This window comes from Eleutherodactylus coqui, chromosome 1 (genome assembly GCF_035609145.1).
Source record: "Eleutherodactylus coqui strain aEleCoq1 chromosome 1, aEleCoq1.hap1, whole genome shotgun sequence".
Lineage (NCBI taxonomy): Eukaryota > Metazoa > Chordata > Amphibia > Anura > Eleutherodactylidae > Eleutherodactylus > Eleutherodactylus coqui.
The window spans coordinates 436,079,990-436,107,898 of record NC_089837.1 but is presented as its reverse complement, the minus strand read 5'-3'; the positions used below and the strand labels follow the sequence as shown (position 1 = coordinate 436,107,898).

General features: G+C 44.5%; 2 protein-coding genes across 2 annotated transcripts; one reads left to right on the top strand and one right to left on the bottom strand.

Annotated features, from left to right (window-relative positions):
* Positions 1-1,441: 1,441 nt before the first annotated feature.
* Positions 1,442-10,183, top strand: EEF1AKMT1 (EEF1A lysine methyltransferase 1). Its single transcript, XM_066582175.1, has 5 exons — positions 1,442-1,522; positions 5,861-6,031; positions 7,654-7,736; positions 8,613-8,893; positions 9,728-10,183. Exons 2-5 carry the CDS (start codon positions 5,876-5,878, stop codon positions 9,862-9,864), a joined length of 657 nt encoding a protein of 218 aa, XP_066438272.1. The 5' UTR covers positions 1,442-1,522; positions 5,861-5,875; the 3' UTR covers positions 9,865-10,183.
* A 2,079-nt stretch (positions 10,184-12,262) lies between these two features.
* On the bottom strand, positions 12,263-25,011 carry IL17D (interleukin 17D). Its single transcript, XM_066582174.1, has 3 exons — positions 24,620-25,011; positions 21,211-21,515; positions 12,263-14,788 (listed from the first exon to the last, which is right to left on the bottom strand). Exons 1-3 carry the CDS (start codon positions 24,635-24,637, stop codon positions 14,464-14,466), a joined length of 648 nt encoding a protein of 215 aa, XP_066438271.1. The 5' UTR covers positions 24,638-25,011; the 3' UTR covers positions 12,263-14,463.
* Positions 25,012-27,909: the final 2,898 nt, after the last annotated feature.

Below are 27,909 nucleotides of genomic sequence, written 5' to 3'. Positions count from 1 at the left end.
AATGAGCGATACGAGGGCACGCTCAAAGATACGACATGTCACGATTTGTTTCCTGTATCACACCGCACCGCAATGCGGGGAAAATAAAATCGCTTGTGTGTATGGCCCCATTCAAAGGAATGGGGTTCATATTCGTGCAAACTTTCTGCGCCTCACAACACACAAAACTTGCCCGTTTTTCTCGCCGTGTGAAGCTGACCTTAGGCGATGCAGGAAACAAATTGCAGCAGTCCTATCTTTGAGCGTTCTCGCGCATCGCACCTCCCTTAGTTCTCAACGGGGTGGGCAGCAGCATCGCACCACCTGATAAGTGCATGCAAGTGCGATATCTCTACATTGAAAACTATGGGAGAAACTCTGCGATCCCTCAGCGTGTCAGACAGCTGCAGCGGAGGATCGCTACTTCCAGAAGTGAGTTTAATATAAAAACACCTAGCATCCACAGGGAAATCGCAAGTGTACGATATCGGGCCGAGTATAATGGCCCAGTACCGCATTTGGCCACATGAAACTAGCCTAATTAATGAGGTATTATCCAGCTCCCTTTAGCGTGTTCAGGACTGGTTGTATAAATCCATATGCAGTTAGCTCCCCCTAGTGGTGCCTTTGTGCATCTCACAGTATTACTTAGGGCTTATACACAGCAGCGCTCGGTTTTCCAATTTCCTGCTGTTTGTTGAGTGTGAAAATCTGACGGTACTGAATGGCAGTGAATGGACCGCAGGACTACACTGAGGTCCGTTCGGTTTCCGGCAGTTTACATGACCAAATATTGCAGAATGCCGCACTATTTCATCCCATTTATAAACTTTGGTTCCTCCCCGCTGGTGTGAATGAGCCCTTATAGAAGCAGGAAAGCAGCAACCCCGGCCGCCGGATCTGGAACCGGCCGCACTGACTGTACCGGGTCCGTTCTGTCTCTGTTATTCTGTCCCACGTTTTCCTTAACAAAATAAGCCGTCGTCGCGCAGCGCTACTTCATCTGGGATTGTAGCGGAACACTGCTCCGTTGGTGGAACAGTTCTGTCCTTCTAGTTATATGAGGCAGAACGAAAACAGCCCGCCACATCTAGCAAAATGGCGCAAACCATTGACCAAAAGGTTTTTAGCATTTTTTTAAATCTTTTCAGCTGAACCCTATGAGGGAAATGTAGAAACATAAGTCTGAACACAACTGGGGCTCTTGGTTACCTCCAAAGTATGAACAGTGGGCCTTAGTTATCAAAACTATCTAACAGAAAAGCAACCAATCACAGCGCTGATTTCATTTCTCAAGCTGCTCTGCGATTGGTTGCTTTGGGGAACAAAGGCAGTTTGGATGAATTAGGCACAACAAGCCATAGAATCCCGGCACGCAATAAACTCAGCGCATCGCCATCAGTTCTAGGCGCCGCCAAACAGCTTTAAATAGCGCACTGTCTTCTGGGTAGGAAGTGGGCGGAGCACGGGCAGAGTGAAGCATGATGGGAACTGTAGTTTTCTATTAGACCTCTAGCATTGAAACTCCGGGCTGCAGTGACAGGTGAGAGGTGGCGCGTTAGGTGCCGGCGCCTGTACGTTATACTGATTACTGCTAATATCCAGACAGTCCTGACCGGACTCTCCGCGCGGGCTGATGACGTCATCAGCATGCTGCCGGTAGCTGCACACGTGTGCGATGCACTTTGCTGCATGAGACCACCGGCGGGCTGTGTACTAAAGATGGAGGGCGCCTTATAGCCAGGGGGGAGAGGCTAACTAGGAATGTTCACATAAACGGATATGTCCTGTAAATCCCGGAGGAAAGTGCTGCTATAGTAGATTCAGCCACTAGAAGTGATATCTGCTCCTATGAAAGCAGTCCTGAACGCCGCAGTCCCCTACCGGTAGTTAGGAGGTGTGCACTCCGGGCGTAAAAATACACCATGCCCGAATCAGCCCCAAAGTCTACACGTCCTAGAGTGCCTTTACCTGGGCGATTGTCACCCAAATAATCACTGGAAACAGCAAATTCTAGCAACAGTCACCCTGCGTGCACACGGCCACCAGCAGGGGGCTGCTTTAGGCTGGGTTCACACAGGGCGGATTCCCGTCGGAAATCTCGCGGTTTGGCTTAAACCGCGGCGGCTTTGAAGCGGCCTGGCCGCTTGCTTTTCCGTTGCGGCCGGCGCTCCCATAGAGGAAAGCGCAGCCACGACGAAAAAAAAAAAAGGAAATAGACATGCTGCATCTTTTGAAACCGCGGCTGCGGCCGCCGCAGCCGCGGTTTCAACCGGATTTACCACTGTAAAGCCACCCTAAGTATCAGTGATGCAGGAGGATTGCACAAAGCCAGCTGCCTTACAGAGTAAAATTTGATTCAATGTTCTGATTTGTGTTCCAGGTGCAGTGATGGAAGATCTAGTGACTCAGATACTTGGACTGAAGATGTGTAAATTTATTCCGAAACAGCAGCGGTTTCAACCGGATTTACCGCAGCGGATTAGCCGTCCCGTGTGGACGAGATTTCTGAGAAATCTCATCCACATGGCTGGCTAATCCCGAGATTAGCGGCCGCGGGCGGATCTGCTGCAGCAAAATCACGGCAAATCCGCCCTGTGTGAACCCAGCCTTACTGCGTCAATTGTGGACAGGCTGGCTTTTAGTAATTCTTTCAAAAATGTATTATCAATATTTTCATAGAAGAACAAACATGCATTAGAAAATATAACCTTTCTAGAACTTGAGGATGAGCGATCTCCTTCCCTCCGCCCCAAGCCCATGAGGCCCTTCCCAGACTGTATGAAAATCACCTCTCTCCAAGGTGAGCCGTAGGGAGAGGGACAGATGTTGGAGAAGCAGAGGAGAGGGTCACCAAGGAGCGGCGGACTAGGATTAGGGAGGCCCAATGGGCTGGGGAGGCGCTCTCTGGGAGTTGTAGTCGTTTAAACCGTTATCAACCGAACAAAGAATTTGGGAGAAGGCGGGGTTTGGAGGTAGAGAGTAAGAAAAGGACGAGAGAAGAAATTAGGGAAAGTTTATGAAGGGGTCATGTGTAAGGGATGAGGGAGGGGGGTTGGGAAGAGGTCTTTCCTGCCTTTGACGTTTGAAATCTTAGTAGTGGGAGATGTACAGGGGTTCCAAGTACCGATCAGGGCTGGCCCTCTTCCAGCCATCTAAGAAAGGCCGGAGAGTTTCTGAAGTTGTTCCATACCGCCCAGGTTTCGTAGAAGCCTGGGTTGTTCCTTTCTGAGTCTGAGCTCCTCCATATATTCGATGTGGTCTAGGGTCTCGACCCAGGCTGATCTTGGGATCACACCCCCCTTCCTCCAGAATTTGGGAATTGTGAGGCGTGTAGCCATTATAAAATGGCTCAGTAGACTCTTCTTGACCTTTGATATGTGACCCGGGAACACAGAGAGGAGGGCCATCTCTGGTGTCAAGCTCAAGGGGGTTCTGCTCACCGCCTTGTACAGATGGGCCATGTCGTCCCATAGTGAAGCAATGAGAGGGCAAGTCCACCATATGTGGTACATTGTGCCTACCTCAGATCCGCACCTCCAGCATATATTTGTCACCTCTGGGAAGATTCCATGTATTCTGTCTGGAGTCCTGTACCACTGTGTCGCTATCTTGTAGTTCGTTTCTTGGGCTTTAGCTAATATCGATAACTTATGGGTCAAGACGTAGGATTCGGTCCAGAGCTCCCCAGAGATACTTCTCCCTAGAGCCTCCTCCCATCATGTCTCCCATTTTGGTCTCTCGACCTGTATCGTCTCGCGGAGCAACAACCCATACAGCAGAGAGATTTTATGAGTAGGGGGCTCAACTGTTACACATAGACCCTCGAAGGGGGTGCGGTCCGCCGTTAGCCTGTCCTGGGATCCGAGTGAATTAATGTAGTTCCTAACCTGTGGATATTGCATCCAGGCCCTTGGTTTAGGGTTGGATCCCTCCCCTAGCTCAGCCAGGGAGCGTACGCCGCCCGGGCTCATCACCTCCTTGATCCGTGGGGGGGCCGAAGGAGAGGCGTGTTAATGCGACTGTAGTGGCTTTTAGTAATTCTAATGGAAGCCTGCGCAGGAACTGCGCTGAAATGTAGCGTGCTGCAATTTGACTTCAGCATTCAAAGATCCGCAAATCAAATCTCCATGCTCTAATTCAGGTGCGAACGCCCAGGTTTCCATGTGGGCACCTTGAACTACAAATCGTCCACGTGGGTGTCCTGCACGGATTCTGCAATTCACATCCGCCCGTGGACATTGGGCCTAAGACTTTTAAGGCAGTTATAAGTTAAGCTGCTTTTACACAGCGACTGATCGTTCACATGAGCAAACTATGTCAGAGTCCGCAGCCTGCTTATAGTCAGATGAATCCTTGGCATAGCCGCTCACAATTACTGGACCACTCACACTCCGTTTGGGGAGCAGGAAAGGGGAATCCATGCGGCGGAACGGTTCTGTCTGTGGATGGCGGAACCCATTGACTGTAATGAGGTCCACCCAGCTGCCCGGTAATTACAGCTGGATCTGAGATGGAACCTCAGGCCAGATCTTCCCACACAGATGGGAAACCTGTCTTAGTCACCTCCTCCCCTTCGCAGACCCCCACCCAGTGGTATTCTCCTACGCAACCACTACCCCTAGTACTGTCCTCTCCAGTTCTGCCCCGTAAGAAGTTTTTTGGGATATAAAATAAATACTGTCCTATTTTGGCGGCTCCCCGTCCATTGCTGCAGCCCCCCTTTAACATGGGGATACGCGCATGCACTGACGGAATCAGCAGTGTTTTACACACTTTTAAATAAAAGAAGAACAGTAATTGCTGTGGCAGTCGCCCCTGCACCCCGACTACTCAGGGACTTTTAAGCACGCGGCTGGCCCGGCTGCCGCAGCAATTGTCTGTCGTCTTTTACTGACCGTGGCTAAACCACTGCTGGATCCAGTCACTGTGTCCCCATTTCTCTAATGCTTCCGGCTTTCGGACACTATCCTATTGAAATCATGAGGAGAGATTAAAGGGAACCGACCAGCAGAATTTACTACTGTAAGCCATTGCTGCAGTAATGACGTCCCGCGTTTTGCTAAGTGATTTGTGTTTTCATAAAACCATATCTTATTATTCGGAGTTCAAAATATTCCTGTGCTGCATGTAAATGAGTCGGAGTGATCATTGGGTGTGCCGGACCGTCTCAGCTAGCAGCCTGTTCAGCCCCAAAGTCCGTACCTTTCGCCTCCTCAGACGTGGATGACGCATTGGAGTTGCTAAAGAGAGGACCACCATTCTAGATGCATGTGTCAAATGCTGCCCCATCTCAGCCGGCCTCCACCGCCGATTGTGTATCCTGCATCCCACGCTGTCAGTTCTCCAGTCTGGTATTATTTCCGCCCAAATAGACCCCATGCTACACGAGGGTTAAAAACACAGCATGACTTCTTTTATTCTCCGTATCGGTAGTATTTTCATTTGGCCAAATATGGATCAGTATTTGTCCAGTAGAAAATAAAACCAATGACAGTAAATACGGAGCGAAATACTGCTGCCGACTGCTGCCGTAGGTTGTAATGTCACCTGTAACACGGCCGTATTACAATGTGCTCGTCTGACTCTGGCCTTGTGCAGTAAAACTTCTTGCTTCCCTATATTTCTGTGCAGTAAGGGAGGATTGCCATTCAGGACTCCAGGACAGCTGGGTGGTGACCTAGATGGGGCTGTCATGTTGTCACCCGGCTTTCCAAAAACTGAGCTAATCAACATCTGGATGGAATTTTGACCAACATGATAGAATGGATGCAGTCGGGGTCAAGCTTATGCCTTTAAAAACCAATAATGAAGACCTATAACTAAGGGCGGGGGAGTAGACCATACTTGCTGTAACGGACGTGATGTTTCTGCCTTGCAGACACTTCTCTGAGAGATGGACGGCAGTGATGAGGATGATGATGGTCTTCAGCTCTCGGCTCACACGTTGGCAGCATTACAAGAGTTCTATACTGAACAGCAGCAGCGGGAGTCTCTGAAGTCAGGACCAGACTATGACAAGTTTGCAGTTGGAGCCGTTGAAGAAGACTGGGTAAGAGAGTCCCTCAAAGGCTGGGGTCACACTGGGCGTATTCCCGCCGGAAATCCCGCGGTTTGGCCGCAGCAAAAACCGCGAGATAACCGCCGTGGAAAAACCCGCGGCGGCTTTGAAGCGGCCCGGCTGCTCGCTCTTCCGCTGCGTCCGGCACTTCCATAGAGGAGAGCGCGGCCGCAGCGGAAAGCAAAGATAAATAGACATGCTGCATATTCTGAAACCGCGGCTGCCGCAGCCGCGGTTCCAGCCTGACTTCCGCAGCAGATTGGCCGTCAGAAATCTCGTCCACATGGCTGGCTAATTCCGAGATTAGCGGCCGCAGGCGGATTTGCCGCGGCGAAATTCAGTGCGGAATTTCCGCGGCAAATCCGCCCTGTGTGAACCCAGCCTAAGAGTGCTAACTTACGGGGCTTTGATATCATGTTTCCTCTACATCCCCAGGTTCTGTCCTGGGGTCACTTTTCACTTTCCAAGAAGGACATTTAGATGAAACCATAGGCTAGCAATGATCAAACAGAGGCCAATAAAGTCTCTATTCGTTGCTGGCATTTATGCCAGACAGTATAGTGCAGTCTACTACACTGAAAAGACCCCCCACTCCCCGTAGGCCCTCCAATATCTGCACTGAACAGCGGGGCCAGACACTGAAGAACACTTTTATAGATAATCTCAGTGGGAACCATTGGGTGACTCAATATGGATAACCCTGACATCATCCAGTTCTAATAACGAGCAGATCTGATATTGTTACATACCAACATTCTCCTTGACATTGTAGTGAAAATAGCAGCATGATATTTCCTGCGTTCATCTTCATATTTAGGACTTGCCCCCACTGGGTATCTGGAATTATAAGTGAAGCCGGTTAAAGGGTTTATAGGGATGTAAAGTAATCCCTGTTATGAGAATAAATCATATTCCAAAAGATTTCACTGGTTTGCTCCAGATTGGTTATAATTAGAGATGAGCGAGCGTACTGGCTAAGGCAAACTACTCGAGCGAGCAGTGCCTTATGCTCGTCTCAAAAGATTCGGGTGCCGGCGGGGAAGAGCGGTGAGTTGCGAGAGTGAGCAGGGGGAAGAGTGAGAGCACAGTTTATTGGCGTGTATCACGTGTGCATACACACCAAGATAGTGTGTGGGGATTGTTGGCACGCAGCAGTATGCAATGCATTGCATGCTCCCACCTGGTTCCCTGTATTGAGTGAGAGAGCCCTAAAGGACAATAGTAACAACCAGGCCCCCCTTCCTTTTCCCTTATTCAAAATATTTAAAAAAATAGAACAAAAAAGCAAAAACATATTTGGTGCTGCCGTGTCCGTAAAGTCCAATCTATCAGTAATAGTATATAATTTTATAATTATAAAGTTACCATTTTTTTTGAAAGTGTGGGGGAAAACAAAAAACAAAGAAGAGGCAAAGACAAAAAAAATGGCTGTCATTAAGGAATTAATACTGATAGCAATTTTTCTTCTATTGTTATTAAACTGCATTTGCCATATCTGACCTCCAGAGGGAATACTTACACTGTGATAGTATATATATATATATATATATATATATATATATATGTGTGTGTGTATATATCATACAATGATTTTTTTTCCTTTTTGTCGCCAGCAATTGAGCCAGTTTTGGTACAGTGATGAAACTGCCCTGAGTCTGGCTAAAGAAGCAATAGAGGCAAGTGGGAAAAATGGAAGGTAAGTTCATTTCATGGTGGTGTTTGATGCCTAAAGGTGAATTGTTGTGATATTGCTGTAAGTTGTTATTTACATATTTAATCTTGGTATTAAAGAGGACTTGATAAAAAGTATCTGCTGTTTTTCCAGTAACAGCACCACTTCTGTCCATGGTCTGTGCTTGGTATTGCAGCTCAGGTCCAGTCATTGAATAGGGATGAAATGCAGTACTGGACACAATCCATGGACAGATGTGCTTTGTTTCTGCAGAAACAGCAGGACCCCTTTTCTAGTCTTGTCTGAGCCCTTTTACTATTCACATGGCAAGATGCAGTTAGTAGTCACAGGGAATGTCTCTATAATGGGCATGTGGTGTTATAGTTGAGGAGTTCTTCCTAAATGTTATCAAGGAATTAGATGTGGGTTTATGTGTATTGTATTTAAAGAAGTTTTCAGGGATTTAGCTATTAATGACCTATGATCAGAATAGGTGATCAATAGTTGATCAGCAGGGTTTTGTCACTTGGCATCCATGCTGATCTGCTGTTTGCCGGGTCATAACCAGAAGCAGATAGCACTGTCCATATTGCAGTGGCCTGGGTTGGTATTGCATTGGATTTAATGGGAGCTATGCCTGCAATACTAACCTGGGCACTTCCATACGAACAGCGCTAACCGCAGGCCCGGCAAACAGCTGATTGGTGGGGATCCTGAGCAGTGGACACCTCACCGATCAACTATTGGTGACCTTTCCTGAGGATAAATCCTCAATAGCCAAGACCTTATACGCACGTGTGTGTGTATATATGTATTCTCTGTGTATATGGTGTTGGTATGCTATTTTCAGGCTACAGCCCGTCCACCCCATGACCACTTCTGATTTTCATGTCTCTTCAGGATTGCATGTGTGAGCGCTCCAAGTGTTTATCAGAAGCTTAAAGGACTGGTTGCAGATGATGTGACTGTGTACTTGCTGGAATATGACAGGCGGTTCTCCGTGTACGGAGATGAATTTGTCTTCTATGACTACAATAACCCTTTAGACCTGCCGGAGAGGCTGCTGCAGCACAGCTTTGATCTGGTATTAGTGGACCCCCCTTACCTGTCTGAAGAATGTCTACGCAAAACTGCAGAGACCATTCAGTTCTTGTCCAAAGGGAAAATCCTGCTGTGTACAGGTATGTGCTGATTCTCTTGTACGGTAACATGTGTCCTCTGAAGATGAACAATATAGTAATATATCACAAAGCTCAGGACATTCTGTGATGAGACTTTGGGATTTTCTGTAAGTATGTATATAGCCGCTGCACATGGCAGAGCTGGATTCCACATGTAGGAGCCCGTAGCGGATTCTGGCCCTGCAAGCAGTGGCGTCTGCACATACCTGCCATTTCCTGTGTTTTTTTTGTACTGCGGATGGACCAGTCAGCTGACCATTGGACATGTGCAGTACAGATTTTTTAATTTAATTTTTTTTCCCCGCGCCGTTGCTAGGTGATGACGCTGAATCTGCGACCTGTCCGCAATGTTAATTGTGGAAGAGATGCGGGATGGACGGCTTCCATTGAAGTCAATGGAAGCCGTCTCCGCAAAAATGGATAATCTAATGATTGATAGTTTGATTGCTGCACATCAGTTTATCTAACAGTTCAGTGTAAAAGGGCCTTTAGTGTAGGATCTTCCAGGGAAAGGCTAGAGTGGGGTCACCCTTGTCAGTGCAGCTGGCCTGCTTAGGCATCAGTATAAAAGGACTGTGTTAGAGTTTCCACCTCTTTTTAACTGTCATATTAAAAGTTAAGCTTTACCTTAGAAAGAGTGTCTGTTCTGTGGTATATATGAGTAATTATCACTGGACCCCTATATCTTTCTGATGGATATAAACACTGGTTATTAGTTTGTGTAGATTCTCACCCATGTAAAGCCACCCTAAGTATCAGTGATGCAGGAGGATTGCACAAAGCTAGCTGCCTTACAGAGTAAAATTTGATTCGATGTTCTGATTTGTGTTCCAGGTGCAGTGATGGAAGATCTAGTGACTCAGATACTTGGACTGAAGATGTGTAAATTTATTCCGAAACATAATCGTTCCCTTGCCAACGAGTTTAAATGTTTTGCCAACTATGACATTGGTCTTGATGCCGCATCCTAAATACCTCGCATCTTATAACTGTATCCAATCTTGTGCCCCGAGTCCTGAACATCCACTCTGAGGACTCGGTCTCAGTGATGGTTCTACAAACTATAGTGGCTTATCGCGGATGGATTTTCACAGATCGCGTTTCTGTCTATGAATCTAGACTTGTTCCATTTGGATGCACCGGCACATAAGTACATGGCGGAGATACAACCCAATGAATCCCACATGTCCAGCTGTTTGGGAGATTGTAATTGAAGTCAGACCACTGAAAGCTTTTCATTTCTGCTGTATCTGTTCTGTTTATACAGTAAATCAAATAACGTTTTTCTGATATTTTGCTCGTTCCTTCTCAGGTAAAATGGGTTGTAAACGACGCCTTTCTTGCAGTCCATGGGCTGCTTTTGGTATTGTAACTCTGCCTCGTGCAGGTTATCGCAGTGCAATGAATAAAAATGCACACCAAAATCTGCACATGGATTTTGGTGCGGATTTAGATAATGGCGTGCTATCCTACCCCAGGGTATATTCACATGATGCTTTTTGGCACAGGATCTGATGTAGAGTATTTTCTCACATTCTCTAAAACCACAGCAGAAATGTACGTTATAGCTGCACATTTCTGCTACATATTTTGATGCACATCCACTTGCGGATTTAGTTCTTGTGAATGGGCACATTCCACATGTAGAATTTCCAACATGGATCGATGTTATGACAGGTCACCTCCTTTTTTTTTTTTTTTTCCACAATACGTTTTTCAATTTTGCAGCATAAAAATCCATGTATTGAACGCAGTGGCTCGCACTCCCATTAAAATGAATAGGGTGCGTATTCCTCAATTTGTGCTAAAATCTACCATGTGAACTTACCCTTAAGGGCTTATTCACATGGGCGTATATTGGCCGTCCGATATACGCTACAATGTGATGCACAGGCTTGGTGTATATGCCGTCGGGCGGAGGGAGACAGATTCATCTCCTCTCTCTTTTCCTCTGGCTGTTTGCAATGGGCGGGGGTGGAGCTTAGCTCTGCCCTATCCCATTGCCAACAGCAGCAAGGGTCTGAGAAGAGAAGGGGGATGGAGTTTAGAAGTCACACTGCTAGACTCCCACCCAACTCCCTTCTCCGCCTGCTGTGATTAGCTCCCATAGAAGCCTATGGCAGCGACTGTAGTCGGGCTTGGAAGATAGTCCCAGGACTATCCCTCCTGCCCGGCGTAAAAGCGCATTGGAATCCAATGTATCAGATGGTAGCATATATTGGCTGGCCATGAAAATACCTGCCGATATACGCTCATGTGAATAAGCCCTAAAGGTGCATTTACACAGGTAGATAACCAGGCCACAATGTTTGTATTCCTGATAGTGTGTGTGCGCAAAAGATCAGCCAATGATCTGAGATTTACCAAATTTTATGCTAGTGGGCAGTGTGGCTACAGTTTCGCTCCTCACCGGGATTAGGTGCCTGGCATGCTGACTGTACTATCACACGTTGACAAGGCACTTATGGCCTACTGAGCTGAGCCTCCGGCTGGTTACCTTGCTTAGCTCAGATTTTTTACCAAACTGGACAGGGAAATCCCAATCCTGGGATCCACTACCCTTTCCCTCACCCAAGTACTCTTCTTTCCTTTTCTTTTTCCTGAGTCTATTTCCATGTCAGTCTCTATTTTTCCCAGACCCCCAGATCTCTGGGAGAGACAGGTGCTGGGGCTATTGTTAAAATGACTGCATAAGGTGATGGGTAACCATCAAGTGAAACAAACTGTTTTTGTTATTGTTCTTTTATTACAGTTTGATGCCCAGTGTGTGTATTGCTATGGATAATGCAGTTGAATAAAAAATATATTTTTGAACCATAAAAGATAAGCCAACAAACAAGTAAATGCTCGTTCATCGACTAATCAGCTCAGACTGAACGGGGAGATGAGCAGCCACCCAGTACAGCATTCTAGGGGTGAATGATAATAATAATAATAATAATCTTTATTTGTATAGCGCCAACTTATTCCGCAGCACTTGAATGATCTGAATAACAATTTAAAGGTCACCACAAGCCGATCGTCTGCCATGTGTGAAGCAATGATTAGTCTGCTTTGTCTATCTGCACTTGTTACTGCAGACTTATTTTTGGCCCGTGTGAATGAGCTTTTATATAAGAGTAAGACCAGATTTTATTACCTTAGTAATCAATGCTGAAATTCAGGCCACTCCAAAGGGTTTGCTTATGTATTCTTGCAATTGGAGATCTGAGAGCCCACGCTTACGTCTGATAATTAGCCGGTTTCAAACAAGCAAGAATTAAACCCCTTAGCGTTATGTATTAAACTTCATTCAAGGGGCAGCTAATATCTTATTGATCTCTGGCCGTGCAATGAATGAATGAATGAATGAAGACAGAAAGCAACAACTCCAGTAATACATTTATTTATCCAAAACTTACATTTAAAAAAATGCAGATCTAGAAACACAGTTCACCAACTGCAGAAAACTATAAACATGTCAATTTTATAGAGTAACTGCACTTTTGCCATGTTAGAGTGTCACGTTTTGATCAGTGGGGGTTCTGCTGCAGAGACCTCTGCTGATCACTGAAACAAGCGTGCTGAGTGCTGTGCCCCTTTGGCTGTTTTCGTTGCTTGTCATTCCTCTACGCAGCTGAAGACCGACTCAGAGGTCTACAGACATCTTCTATGGGCCTCTATACGGTCAGCAGCCACGAGGTGCTGACAATCACTAAAACAGCCAAAGGAGCAAAGCGCCTAGGTGAGCGCTGCAGCCCCCGCGTTACAGCAATCCCTGCAGGTCTCTGCAGAGTGACCTCTACTAATCAAAACTTTTGTCATAGAGTAGCATGTTAAAAGTTTATAAAAAGTGCTATTACTTTTTAATTTCTACCCATGTGAAGAGAATGCCAGGTTTATACTGTGTCTTCACTAAAGCCTTTCTAACTGTAGAGTTTTTCAACTCCGTCAACTTTAAATCCCTCATTGAAGGTCACATTTACTGATATGTAATTGTAGGGCCATTTCATCTACCTTTCCCTTGGAAATATACTCCTTAAGTCCATACTAAAATTCTGCATATGTAAATGCACCCTAAAAGTAGTCAAGCCTATCCATCAGCACAGGGCAATGTGTTAGCATAATGTAGTTTAAACTACCTGTTGAGCCCTTTGCATGTTATACGATTTGCAAAAAGGTTGTTACAATACTGAAATAAAGAAGAATAAGTGCATAATGTCTAGTCACAATTAGAGGTGAGCTATACCTCTACTGACCACTAGGTGGGGTGGGATTTGTTAATATACTTTTCAAACTTTTATACTTAGCTGACACTCTCCTGAGGTTTTAGGCGTAGTATAAATGGTACCACTATACATGTAAAGCTCATACAACATTCTCTAGAACAGAGAACTAACATCCATCTAATGACACCTCTGAGCGCTCCTACATTGCTAGGAGGTGATATGTTGCAGCCAAACTGGAATTGTAGGATCTAATGAAGCATTCACTCACCCGACGTACAAATATCTTACAGTCCTGTGTATACAGCTACGCAGACCTGTGTGTGTCCATCGTTACAGGCTACAAACAAACCATATGTCTTGCTAAATTGTCAAATGCGAGCTATCGAAAACTATGGAGCAGATGAAATGGAGCATAATTGCAAGATCAGACTACACACGGTTGGTTGTAGGCTGCAACCATGGAGACACACAGATCTGCATAGGAGCTGTACACGGAAAACCGTAGGAGATAATATTTAAACAAGACTATTTGAAAAGTTGCATCATTTTCAATTTAAGATACACTGGGGCAATATAAAAGGGTTGCAAATGTGGGCATGGCATTTTATGGAATTTAGTTAAGCAGCCTTACAGGAGTTGCCCAGTTGTAAATTATTGCTGGCCTATCTTCAGCATAGGCCATCAATAGTAGGTCGGCGGGGATCCATTAGCAGTGACCCTCTCCGATCAGCTCTTTACTTGGCTGATGTGCGTGTGCACTGAGCTGATTTCTGCAGGAAGCGGACCGCTCTTTTTCCACTGCAGTGGCCAGGCTTGGTATTAAAGTCAAGGGGAACTTTGCCATCAATACCAGGTTGTGCCACTGCAGTGGAAATGGAGCTGTCTCCTTAATGCAGAAATCAGCTTAGTGCAAATGCACATCAGCCTGCTGAAGAGCTGATCCCGGGTGATGGATCACCATTGATTTGCTAATAATGACTTTTCTGAGGATATAAATGCAATATCTGTTGGTTTAGCATGTGGATGAAGTATATATGCTACATTATATTCATTTTGGAGAGAACAAATCTTAGACCCGGCCTGCCAGGAAGCATGGGTGGCTGCCACTAATGTTCCTTGTCAGCACTTTCCATTCTTCTCTGCCCTGACTGTATATTATGGTCCTCATCCAGTACAGATAGATTTACATAATATTAATATACATTTCCTTTATAACCCTGCTTTACAGTGCAGCATCATTCGGGGCCGCCCTCACCCATCATGTGCTTATGTTTGCTCTAGGACACCCTAGCTTCATGTACCTGTAAAGGAATGATGAAGAGTTGTCCAAAACCAACAATGTCCCCACATTACTTCGCTAGCTCAGTTAGATGGCGGTTTCTCACTTTTATTTATGGAGACTTTGAACTTTTCTTTCTCCAGACTAGAATTTGCACTGTCCATCTCAGACTCCTTTTCTGGATCTGGTACACAAGTACAGCCCACTGGGATAGTGATGTAATCCTCAACATAGACATAGCGACCACCAGTGCATGAAGATGTACGACGGAGGATGACAGTAGGCATATAAACTGGGGTAGAGCGAAAGTTTAAGTTCTCTTCGCCGTAGGGTCCGGTGAGGCAACCTTTACAGAGACAATAAGCTTCTGGGATGTACTTGGGATACCGAGTGGGATTATATGTTATCCTAGAAGAAAATTAGTACAGTGAGTCCCGTATATGCAAGCAGATAATGGTACATTTGTAATTCATTTAATACACTTTATAGCTTTAAAAGACAACATGCCAACTACCTGCAGTCACCACAAGAGGGTGCTCACTGCATATGGTCATACATTCAACTCATTAATCGCATATTACCGTTTACATTTATGGCGATGGAGGAGATTTGGATAAAATAGAGCTCTGAAATTAATCCGCACTGAGGTATGACTCACTGTCAGCCTTAATGTGTGCATCAGACTAATCTCTGCATTCCATGCACACTCAGGATGGTCTATGTGTACGCGCACTGAATAAAGGGAGGAGTTCAATGCACTGACTAAGCACCAGCTTCCTAGGCTGACAATGGGGCACGGGGAGGCAGGTGAGTATAAAAAGCAGGGACTGTCTTTAGGGTGTGCAACTGCACAGGGCGCATCACTCCATCAAGATGAAGGGAGCTCCTCCTGACTCACTCCTAAAACTCTAGGGGTTGGAAGAGGTTAAATTTACTAATGCACACTCACATTGGCTGCTGTGTGCTTTGATGTGCTGAGGCTCTGTGCAGTCTTCCATAGCAGAGTATCTTCAGTACTCACAGTGCTAGTGCCTGGTGAGTGACCTCTGCACTTCAAAAGCACATAGCAGCCAGTGCGGGTGTGTATTAATGAATTGAGCCCCTTCCACCTCCTTGAGTTTTAGGAGCAGGGCCCAGCAGCCCTAAACATGTGCTGTCGTACAAAGGGCCCTTTTACTAAGTAGAGCCACAATGGGTGTCCTATTAGTAAGTGAGAGCACCCAAGGGGTCCTTTTACTAACTGTGGCCACATACGGTTTCATACACAACGTTTCTGCTGTGGGCTTTCCGCACCTAAATGGTGAGGAGTTTGCAACAGATTTTCTTGTGGATCTGGCACGGATTTTAATCATTTTATTTCAAGGGTTGAAATCTGCAGCATAAATAGGCATGCTATGGATTGGATTAATTGTGGAGTTTTCTAAAATTTCCTGTACATGGAGTGAAAAATTTCCCCATCGCTCATATTGTAAATGCTGCAGATTTCCACAGCAAAATTTGCTGCAGAAATTCTATAGCATTTACACTTTGTGTGAAGCTCCCCTAAGAGCCGATTAACACGGGTGTATGCAAGTTGCAGCGGACAGAACGTAGACATGTCCATATACTGCTTGATACCCGCAGGCAGATGCAGAACAGAATAGGATGTGCTGCGATTCTTTTCACACAGACCATCAGTCCACATGAAACAACGCCCATCTGAACTGCCTATAACAAGTCCATGTGCTGTCTGAAGTACACAGACTGCACATGGACGTGAAATATGCTTAGGTATGTGAATGGGCCTTAAGGGTTCGTTTCTAAAAGAGAATTTGCACAGCTAAGTTAGCCGTGCAAAAAAACTTGACTATTAGAACCAATGGTTTCCTATGGAAACATTCAGCTGAAGGAATTTTAGGCGCAAAAAAAAAAAAAAAAGGAAATACAACTAAAAAAAATATAACATCAGCGACTGAAATTCCCTAATGTGCAAATATATAGGTCTTGACCTATCTTTGGTGTGCATAACGCAGGAGAATCCATAGACTCCTATGGGAGCTGGAAAAAAAGAGAAGGGGAGGGAAAGTGAGATTAGCAGCATTAGTTAAACATTGCCATTGTTTAGCTAACACTGCTAAACAATGACATTCCCAGGGAGAGGGAGTTTGTGAAACAATGCCAGATGGAGGGAGAGTCACATTAGCAGGGGGATGCTGATAAAGAATATCACATGGGTGTATGAAGTGAATTGAAGGTTTTGTGCTCTCTCTCAGCAGAGCATTTTTTGGCAACACGCCGCTCCAGATCATGTGAATGGGTGATTTTCACGCTAATGAGGCTCTGGACTTGATCGCGGAAAATCGTCCATTCACGTGATTTTGCTGCATTTTTTTGTGTGTGGCTATCTTCTGTGCGATTTTCACACCCATGTGAACGAGCCCTAAGAGTACCTTCACGTAGGGAATTTGTTGTGGATTTTCCACCGCAGGAAAATCTATAGCAAATCTGCACCAAATTCTGCAAACGTTTGGTGTGAATCCACAGCAGATGTCACCACTTTAATTGTGGATCCATACTAAAATACTCGTTAAAGTCCACACAAAATGGTGCAGATTTTAGTTTCAAATAGTTTAAATAATTTTTCTCAAATTATTACAATATAGTAACTCTAGATATATCCCTCGCAGGGGGATTTCAAGATGAAAAGGTTTATAAAACAAAACATAACAAAAGCAAGCTCAGTCAAGTATCCAGGCAACAACTTCTGCAAACCATGTAATGTATTTTTGGGGTTAGTTCTGCTGCTATCCATGCTTTCCGTAGGGCTACTTTTATATCTCTCTCCCTTCCCCAACTTATCGCTGGAGGGCCTCTGTGAGACCTGGAACTACTAAGTAGTCGGACCACGGCTGCCATGTTTTCAAGAACGGCTCCATCCTGTCTTCTCTGATAGCTGAAAGCTTCTCATATGCCATCATCAGTGAGATTCTAGCTTTGACTGGGCCTATCTGCAATACGGGCGATAACCATTGGGAGGCTATATATACTCTGGTTGCCATACAGATGTTTTGAGCCAGTTTATGCTGTAAAATGCTGCAGATTTTGATGCAGATTTGCTGTGTTTTTTTCCACTGGAGATAATCCGCAGTAACATAGTTCGTTAGGCTGAATGAAGACAATGTCCATCTAGTCCAGCCTGTCTATCCTCCTGTGTTGATCCAGAGGAAGGCAAAAAACCCCAAGAGCAGAAGCCAAATAGCCCTTTTGGGGACAAAAATCCATCACATGTGAACACATCCTAAGGCTGCATTCACACGGGGCAGTTCGGTTGCAATTAAAAAAAAAAAAAAAAAAAACGCACAAAAAAAAGTGCATTGGTAAACCTTGTGTGTTTTTGCCAGAGTTCTAGTAAAATGTAGCAAAAAAAACACACGCAGTTTTAAAAGTGCAGTTTTACTTGCAACTGAACTGCCCCGTGTGAATGGAGCCTCAGGGTGATTCACTACTGGTGGGCCAATGTTTTGCACTTGCTCTCTAGACTAAAATTTGCTAGCCAGCTACTGTGCTGCGTTACTCAGCTTGTAAAACTTCAACTCACCGCTGTTGCCTGAGGTAACACACCAGTTCTATTTTATCTGGTGTTTCTTACTATGATGGAGGGGGGGCACCATCTTACCTAAAGGTGCAGATTTTGATTCTGTTTTGGATGTGGAAATTGCTGTGCAATATTCTTCTGCTGAAATTCTGCAGCACCTCCGCTACTAGAAACATATCCTAAAAGGTGGCAGTGCTGCAATATTCTACTGGTAAAATGTAATAGGTATCCCTTCATTGTAGGGATCAGGGACCCCAACAATTAGACAACCCTGCTGTTTTAGCTCCACTGGTCATTAGAATGAAGAAGTCTCCAGCCCCCTTAAGCTGGCCAAACACTTTAGGTTAAATCAAATTTTATCGATAGAGCATCAACAATTGCAGTAAACAACATGCTGCATTCTGCCAAATAAATCTGTATACCAAGCACTTGAGTGGCATTAAAAATGTCCATGTCAAGGCAAAGTCTGAAACAGGTGTAGGACCTTAAGTAGGATGTCCATCTTTACTACATTTACTTTGCCAATCCACCCAAGGGGAAGAGAGGACCAACTGTTCAGCCCCAACTCCAAGGACTGCAGTAGCGGTTGGAAATTAAGGTTAAATTTATGTGCCAGGATAGAAGGGATCCATACCCCAGATATTTTATGGAATTAGAGGCCCATTTAAACTGGTGGCCAAAACTATTCCTCCTCCCTCCACCGTAAACAGGCAGACTCAGCCAACTCTACACGTTTTTTTTCAATGGGGAAGAAGGGACTAAGTCCCTGCCAGCCTCTTCTGGCAGCAGCTTATCTTCTGTGGTAACAAAGGATCATGCATGTTGAAATCTAACATGTCATGAGACATTCACAAAACCTCCATAAATATTAAATAATTGGCAAAGCCCACCTAAATGATCTAATGTAATCCAAACCAGCATTAGTCTTTTAGAGTCAATATATCTCCATATCTCTTCGCTGTGATGATGGCTCTTACAGCTTTTTGACTCCTCCACGGACTCCTGCCATGAAGCTAAAAGGTGAATATTGTCTCAGAAGTAGAAAATGTCATGAAATAAGAACGAGCCAAGTGACAGTTCAGCCTCGTGTATTGAGATTTATGACACATGGAAAATATGTTGTAATATTCCTGTCCTCACCACAGCCCTATATTAGTACATGGATGAAATTCTACTTGGAAGGAGTTCAGTTTAAAAAGGATGAAATAGAGAGAACTCGGCCCCATGAAAAATAAAAGTCATCTTGTAGCGTTATATTAAAGGGGTTTTCCAGCCAAATATTCATTATAAATAAAGTGTCCACTACCTTTTTCAAATGCCCCTCAAAATATATCTTACAAGTTGTCCGCTAATCGCTGCGCATGCCCGGGGTGTTTACTGATGCAACTTCTATCCGTGACTACTTCCATTTCACCTATCCATGATTACTTGCGCTGACTTCCCTGCCTGCCAGGGTTATACCAGCCTAGCGCACGCAGACAGGACCGGAAGGGGAGTTAATGGGCATGACACAGGCAGATATCAGGAAAATGCTGCAGACAGAGCCATGTGACCAGCCTGTGGGGACGCCGGTCTGTGGGGGGCAGGAAAAAAAACTGCTCCCTGACTACCGCTTCTCTGACTACCTGTGCATCAGGTAATCAAAGAAGCGGTTCAAGCATCTTTGTTTCTCCACGACCGGAGGGTCACTTTAAACTGCGATCATCTGTTGAACTTGTTTTAAGGAAAAAGTGTTCCACCAATACTTTGTGATCTATGATTTGCAAAACCAAATTTCACTTAATCTGCAATCACAGTATGAAGTTAGAAGAAATGTATCACATGGTGATTAGTGACTGTAGTCAGATGATCTCCCCAGCATTCATGGCGTTAGTAAAAACATGGCTGCTACCAGCAGCAAACGTAGGTGTAATTTTACTACCTAGGAAAAGACTATCAGGGTATCAGCCTAGTCCGCCATCTTGGATTTCAGCTGCTAAACTAAATTCAACTAGTTTAATCTGCCAAAATTGGGAGATCAAACCTGGATTTGAACCGAGATCACAGGCTAAACCATGCTGGTGGAACGTTTTTCTATTTCATCTTAGAACAGTTCTGGTTGATCTCAGATCAAAACTTTGATGCAACCAGCCCTAAGTCATATTAATCAATGAACAAGATGGGGAGTCCACATTTAAAAGGGCTTTTCCAAATTAAAAAAAAAAATTGCCAGGAGACAGATATTGTAAAGATAGAAAAAAAACACCTTCACATGTATTTTCAGAGGCTGGGACATACTTGAAAGGGTCTTCCTATGGAACTCTATCGGTCAGGAGAATGAGGTCTCATGACGCCTGATGTATCAGGAAAAATATTCAAAGAAAACTAAGAAAAGAGAGTGATAAAATTCATCTTATAAATATTTTGCAGCTCAAGCGCCCCCGATCGTAGAAGCTTCGGGAGCAGTCACATGCCATTCATCATTCACATGACAGCTGCAGCCAATCAATAGCCTCGATAGTCATGTGTGCACAAACTTCATGTGACCTCTGCTGGATCTTCTAGGACCGGACCGGCAGCACTAGTGTGGCGAGACATTTAAACAGGAAGTTGTGCTTTTTTGTTTCTTTTATACCCTTATCTGCCCTTGGCAATATTTATAAACAGGTTGGAAAACCCCTTTAAGATTTGTTAACGAGGCCATTAAAGCTGTATCCATAGGTGTACTATGCCTGATAGGCAGAGGTGACACCTCAAGAATCCCACCTACTAAAAGAATGGCTACACCATGACCCAGCCAAATTCCAAGCCATATGGCTGATAGTGGTTGAAAAACAGAAAAGAACTGGTGCGCAGACTGACCTTTTTTTCTTTAAGGTTTAAGGGAGTTGCAGGACTAACTGAGCCAGCTGACTGTTTCCATAATTCACATAGACTTTAATATAGCCATGTACAACCTGCTCTCCTTATCACACTCCTTTCTCAGTTTCTGTTGTCTACCATAAATATCAATGGTCAATATAGTCCTTCAAGTATGCCCCAGCCTCTAAAATTATGGGATCATTATTACAGCAAATGGGCGGGTACATGGGGTCATCTACCAACCTTGCAGACTCCATGAAAAGCTTTCCATACACATCAGATCATTATAGGTGGACTAGATATATCAGGGGACTTCAACATTATTAGCCCCCAAACAATATAGTTTACTAAAATGCTTTAGATTTTCAATACGCTCAGGAAGACCAATATGAAATACAGATTTTTGCACAATCACCTGTATGCCCATGGGGATATGCTCTGAATATTGACTGGTAGCCGCTGCTTAGTGTCCACTAGAGGTCTTCCTCGGGTCCCAGCTGGACAGCTGATGTTCTCCTTTTCTAGTGGCTGAAGCTGTAGTGTATGGTGATAGGCACTAAGCATACCTGCAGCGAGGTGTCCATACATCTGCTCCAACACCTCCTCTTGTCGCTCACCACAAACTTTGGTCTTTGGTGGTGGTCGCTTTATTGGTTTAGAGCCCTCTGAGCTGACAATCAGTAGTCCAAGAAACATCAAAACTGTTTGTGCCAAAAAGACCTGCAGACAGGTGTGAAAATATTTACAAGCAGTCATTATTATTTCTAATTGTGGTATTTGTGTCAAACACCATGTTAAACATTTACCCCGCATAATCTGAAAGATTAGATGAATAAAGCGACCCTTCAATATGGAGTCATATTAAAAAATGACACAGTGAGATTGCTTTATTGGAGCATATCATTCAGGTCCCCAGTCTATTCAACCACCGGCAACCATACATTTATCAACTATCCTGTTGAGATGTGAATAAAGTTTTTGTGGGATAACCCCTTTAAAATGATGTTCCAGTTTTGGGAAAAAATTCTGTTAAAGGATCAGAGAGGGAGGGGGTATATTACATGTGCTTGTACTTCCTGCTGGTTCCACGTCCCATTTTTCATGATGGCTGACACAATCTTCAGACTACCTAACCCCCACACTGAATTGATAGTATTAGACTACCAATGCACTATACCAGCTCTCTGATTGGCCAGTGCTGATCATGTGAGTAGCTATGGCTAAAGAGCAGTGCATGTGGTGGATTAGGTAGGTAGAAAATTGCTGCAACTTTGGACAGCTGAAAATAAGGCCAAGAGATGGTGAATTGAAGGGACGCCAAAGAACAACTGCAGGTAGTGTACCCCTTCTTCCCTCCTGTCCTGGGACCAAATTTTGTCCCAAAATCAGAAGGTTGCTTTAAGGGCCTTCTACAACAGACGATAATTGCCCAATTGGAACGAACGATTCTACTGTGTTTCCCTGAAAATAAGACCCTGTCATATTAATTTTTGCCCCAAAAGAGGCACTAGGTCTTATTTTACTTACCTAGCAGGCTCGCTGAAGGTCCAGAGCTTCCTGCAGTCTTCAACCAGTCGTACATCACTTCCTGGTTATGGGGTTCATAAATCCCACCTCCAGGAAGTGATGGCTGGGATTGGCTAAGGAGCGGTTGAAGAACCAATCAATGCAGCACTGGATGAGCTAATCACAACCATTGCATTGTTTCATCCAGCGCTGCACTGATTGGCTGAGAAGCGGTCAAAGAATCAATCACAGCCATAGCTTCCTAAAGGCTGGATTTATGAATCCTGTAACCAAAAAGGGATGATGTATGAACTCAGAGAGCAGTGGGAGGGAGCGGGACCACGCCTGCTAGGTAATGTATTCTTTATTTTTTTTTTCATGTAGCGTAACTAGGGCTTATTTTCAGGGTAGGACCTATATTTTAAGCCTTCCCGAAAATCCATCCAAATCAGGCTTATTTTCGGGGAAACACGGTAATCATTGTCCAGTGCAAGAGCGGTATTACATGAGCACCACTAACACTTGGGATTTACAGCTAAGTGCCTGCTGCCCCTGGACTTGCAAGTGCAGCCCAACAATTGGCACTAAATCGTGAATGCTAGCATCGCTTCTAACGCTTGTGTGGTAGCGTTGATTAAAATCTTTATTCAGACCTAAAAATGATTTTCGGCAGCACCTGCCCTCGTGTAAACTGACATCTGTCTGTCCTTTGCAATGGAAGCAGAACAAAAGGAGAATAAAAGACACAATTCTTATTACATATAGATGCACACCTTGTAGTTTTAAACTATTTAAAAGGAATCTGTCAGCAGGTTCATGCTGCCTGAACTCGGACCAGGTATGTACAGAGCGTTCATGTAGGCTATTTTCTGAAACGCTGCAGCATTTTAGAATAAACATACTTTGAAGTCTGACTTGGATGGGATGTGGAACAGAGCTTTGGATTGAAGGGGCAGGCTGCGCCAGCTCTCCCCACCTGCATCATGCAGACTCACAGCTCTTTCCCCTTTTCTGCATGATGCAGGTGGGGAGCGGCTGGTGCACCGGCTCCTTTAATCCAAAGCTCTGTTCCAGCTCCCTTCCTAGTCTGACTCCAAAGTATGTTTATTCTGAAATACTGCAGCGTTTCATAATAAAACATACAAGGATGCATTGTTAATAGCTTTCCCAGGTTCATGCTGCCTGCGGTTTGGGTAGCATAAACCTGCTGACAGGTCCTCTTTAATATCAGTGATGTAAAAAAAACAAAATAAAAAAACTTTTACTGCAAATTATTGAAATTCTCAAATTGCAAACGCCATGGCCAGTGAACACTATAAACATGATGTGATGGGTATAGACAGACTCACACCAGGAGAGTATTGGTATTAGGTCAGAATTAAAGGGAAACAGTCATAAACTAAGTTTATGGACTTATGGGGCAAGGGCTGAGGACTGGGGTGTACTTTTTATACTTACCTGGCTCCCTGTTCTCTAACCTGTAACCCCTGGAAATGGGCGGGTGGTCTTTGCCTCTGACTCATCTCTGCAGGCGGTGTGTGCGCATAACCGTAGAGAACATTGTATACGCGCAAGCACTGCATGCAGAGATGAGTCCAATGTACAGACTACCCACTGACTTCCAGGTGTGACAGTGGGGAAATGGAGAGCTGGGTTAGTATAAAAAGTATACCGCTTGACCCATCGGTCTCTATCCCATAAGCCCATAAACTTAGTTTATGGTGCCTATAGATGACAGGTTCCCTTTAAGATTGTTGCCTGTTCCAATGTATATAGATAAATTCACACACAGCAGATTTGGTGCAGAAAGTTCCACAACTGTTCCATTCATCTGAACGGGGATGTAGAACTCCATGTACATGTTACAGAGACAAGTCCGTTCAGATGAAATCTGCCACGTGTGAATATTATCTTATTGTATTTAACAACGAATACATGTGACGAAATAACAAGGTAGATACCTGATGGACGTTTGCTAGACGCTAGTATGAATACCACGTAGAAGTATACAAAAGTCAAAACTAGATCGAAACAATGTTTCTAGAATATTGAGAAATTCTTATATAAATAATAATTCCACCTCTGCCAGACGTAACCACAAATAACCCTCGTAGAAATCTAGGCATGAATGTTCTGCTAGTCTCTTCCTCTGACCAAGTTATCATAATGTACAAAGCAGCCCACTGTCTCTAGAGAGACCCTCCTGTTTCATTAACCTCTTCACTTCTGGCTGTACAATGAATAGAGGTACAGACCCTGCCCCCTCCTTCCTCTACTTACACACCTACATCTCCTCCTGTGCCCACCCCTCTCCTTACCTGTTTCTTTGGATGCATCTTGAAGACCTGAAGTTTAGGTCTGAGGATGACAGAGGATAGAAAACCAAAGAGGAGGAGGCTGCAAGGTAGAGGGTGTAAGGGGGTATATAATGTGTTCTTCAGCGGGACTGAAAGAAGGAGGGGGGATCTAATGCAGTTGAGGGATATGAGGTTCTGAAGAAGGAGACAGTCAGTAGAGAGACAGTAGAAGCTGAGAAAAACCACAAGTCATGCAGTTAGAATGTAAGATAGAGGGGGGTGAGAAGTACAGGGGGCACAGGTTGCAGATGATGGGGACTGGAGGGTTGCTATGGGCAGAAATGAGCAGCTGGAACTGGCAGCAGATGGACACAGGCAGATCTTCCACCCACTCCTGGCCTCACACTCTCACTGGAATAGGGCTGGAAAGATGCCCCAGACAACAGGCAACTTACACAAACAGGCTGGGAGGCTTGCAGGGCTGACTGATTAACATTCTGCTGGGGAATTAGTACTCCTGGTGTGTAAAGCCATGTACAAACTTAGATTCCCCATTTGGTTCCCACAATTGAAGAAACAGTTATCGTTGCACAGTTTTTTAAAAATTAGTTTTGAGTGGCTCTTCATATTGAAAACCATAGCAATCATTACAAAAGTTTATACAACTGCATAATCCCATTGCCTGAGATGGAAAATCATTTGTTCTTAAATAGGTTGTCTGGTTTATAAAACCCATTTCCAAAAACGCTATTAGAGTACCTAAGTTCAAGGGAACCTGTCAGCACTTCCAAGCATACAAAACCGCCTACAGCAACAAAACACAAAGGGGTTTTCCAGGTAGCACCGGCTGTCAGTATTGGGCAAGACCGTAGTTGGAATGGAAGCCGCTGCTCCAACCTGTGTGTAGTGACAACTGCTTGTAATTGCAGGGGCAGCTTTTATTGATATCAATGCTTGCAATTACAAGCACAGCTTCCATTGATTTCAATGAGAGCTGCGCCTGCAATTACAAGTGTCAGACACAACACAGGTGTCTGAGCAGCGGCTTCCACTCGGACCCTAGTGTAGCCTGGCACTGACAGCCGGTGCTGATGGAAAACCCCTGTAAGTATAGCAGTTGAGAAATAGCACTTTAACATTTCCCACATCACATGCTAATGGATATCGACCGCTCTGTTGATCGGGTTGGACCATCCCTGCTGTCCGGAGTTTGTCCCATAAACCTGCTATTGTTTACCTGTGTGAATGGGCACATGTGCAAATGAGTTCGCCAAATCTGAACAAAAACGGGCCAAATGATCAGTGCATGCACCATTCAGCAATCTTCTGGTCCATGCACGAGATTTTGATCGCACTGTAAATGACTGCTCTTATGTCATCCACATCATATAGGCAGAGAGGGGTGGTTTATTGGACAAATTCTGGGCAGCAGAGATGGTCCAACCCTTCCACCGGTCCAGTCGGCATCCATTAGTGTGCAATGCAGGAAATTTTAAGCCGCTATTTCTCCAGGTGTCCTTTCTTCAGGAACCATAAGCAAAACCGCTTTGGAAAGAGCTGTACTTCATGTTTTATATGCTCAGAAGTGCTAACAGGTTGTCTGGTTTAGGTTTTAGAAACCCCATTTTCAAATACACTACTAGGGCACCCGAGTTAAAGGGAACCAGCCATAGGATTCATGCTTGGCTAAATTTAAAGTTCTACCCATATTTGTGTATAGGGAAAGATTTGTCAAACTAGCCAAGCTAGATGGGAGGAAACTGGCAGGGAAACATCCCAACGACTTCCTCGTTCGTGGTTCCTTTTAAAATATATTTTCTCTGAAACGCCACAGTGTTTCAGAGTTCACCATATCTCTCTGTCATTAGCGAGCCTGTGGAGATTTCATGCTACTCGTGGTTTGGGCTGCATGAAACAAAACACGGGCTCCCTTTTGTAGTGCAGGTCTCATGTTTAGAACCTTCATTCATCAGCAGTGTGGATGGCAGCTAAACAGAGAATCTTTGCCTCTGGAGGGTCCAGCATGTGCATGCTTTGCATGGACGGCCTATTGCTTTCACTGGGCCCTGTATAATTCATCCTTTCTCCTGCACTGGTGCTGCAAAAAAATTGAACTTTTGCTACTAGGTTTCCATAAAGGGTCGCAGCAACAGGCCACTTTGTGATCAGCTTATCATTGGTGAACATTCCTAACATAATGAGTGTCCAAAGCAGACAACTCCTTTATCTGGTCCCACAAGTGATGACAACCAGTGACTAAAAGGAAAACCACACATTAGGTAGACGTAGGTTTATGGTTGAACAACCATTGAATGGTCATCTGGTGAACGATGGTTTCGCCATCACAGCCATACACATTTTAGACCATATGTGCATTACAGTTGTTCATACTGGCCAGACATGATCAGTAACACTGGGCAAAAGGACAAATGATCTTTTTGGAAACATTCTTTTAAGGAAAGATTGTTCAAGGGCGAAAGATCTTTCTTCCAACTGTTGAACAAAAATTCCAAGCACTGCAGACTTCCCATACGATGATGATATATACCATCTGTTTGCAAGAACAATAGCTTCTTTTTACATTTCACTAACAAAAGTTTTAGTTGAAATAGTCTATTTTCATCAACTTTAGTTTAATGTGTATGGGCAGCTTTAGAAACCCATGTTCTGTCTGACAAAATAATCTGTCAACCAAACTGCAAAGTCCAGCCATTGTATTCTTATAGGGATTGTGTCAAGACAACATCTCTTGTTCATATAATTAGGGCATATAGATATCATATAGCAGGATCCTGTGCTCAGGAGCCCTCTATGGCTGCAATGGAGAACCGCTTTGTAAGTGCAGCTCCTTTCCATGCAAACCATGTGCCTTCTTTGTAATTACAGGATGGCCATTCATGGGAATTGCCATGCTATAATACTACATCTCCCCAGCAATGGTTACTGCAGAGAAAAGGTCTCACTAGCTGCGGCTTTCCCCAACAATGTAAGCTGTATGCTAGGGGTGCAGAGAGTGGGACGATCAACTGTTCGCCCTAGGCCCCTCATTCTGAAAGGGGTTATGCAAGCTAGCACAATACCTTTTAAGATGAGATTTGCATATTATCATTTCCATCATAACCCCCAAATTAACTCTTTCCAATCCACTGTCTGATCTCTGAAGACATTATGATTTAAGGCTGTACAGCTTCGATGTTGGAAGACGTCCATTGGGGTTCTCTTACTGTATATTGCCAGCCTCTCTGCTGTCGGATCCTATCCAACGTGTCACCACATGCAGTACTGGCTTTAGCCAGCATATGGCGCCATTG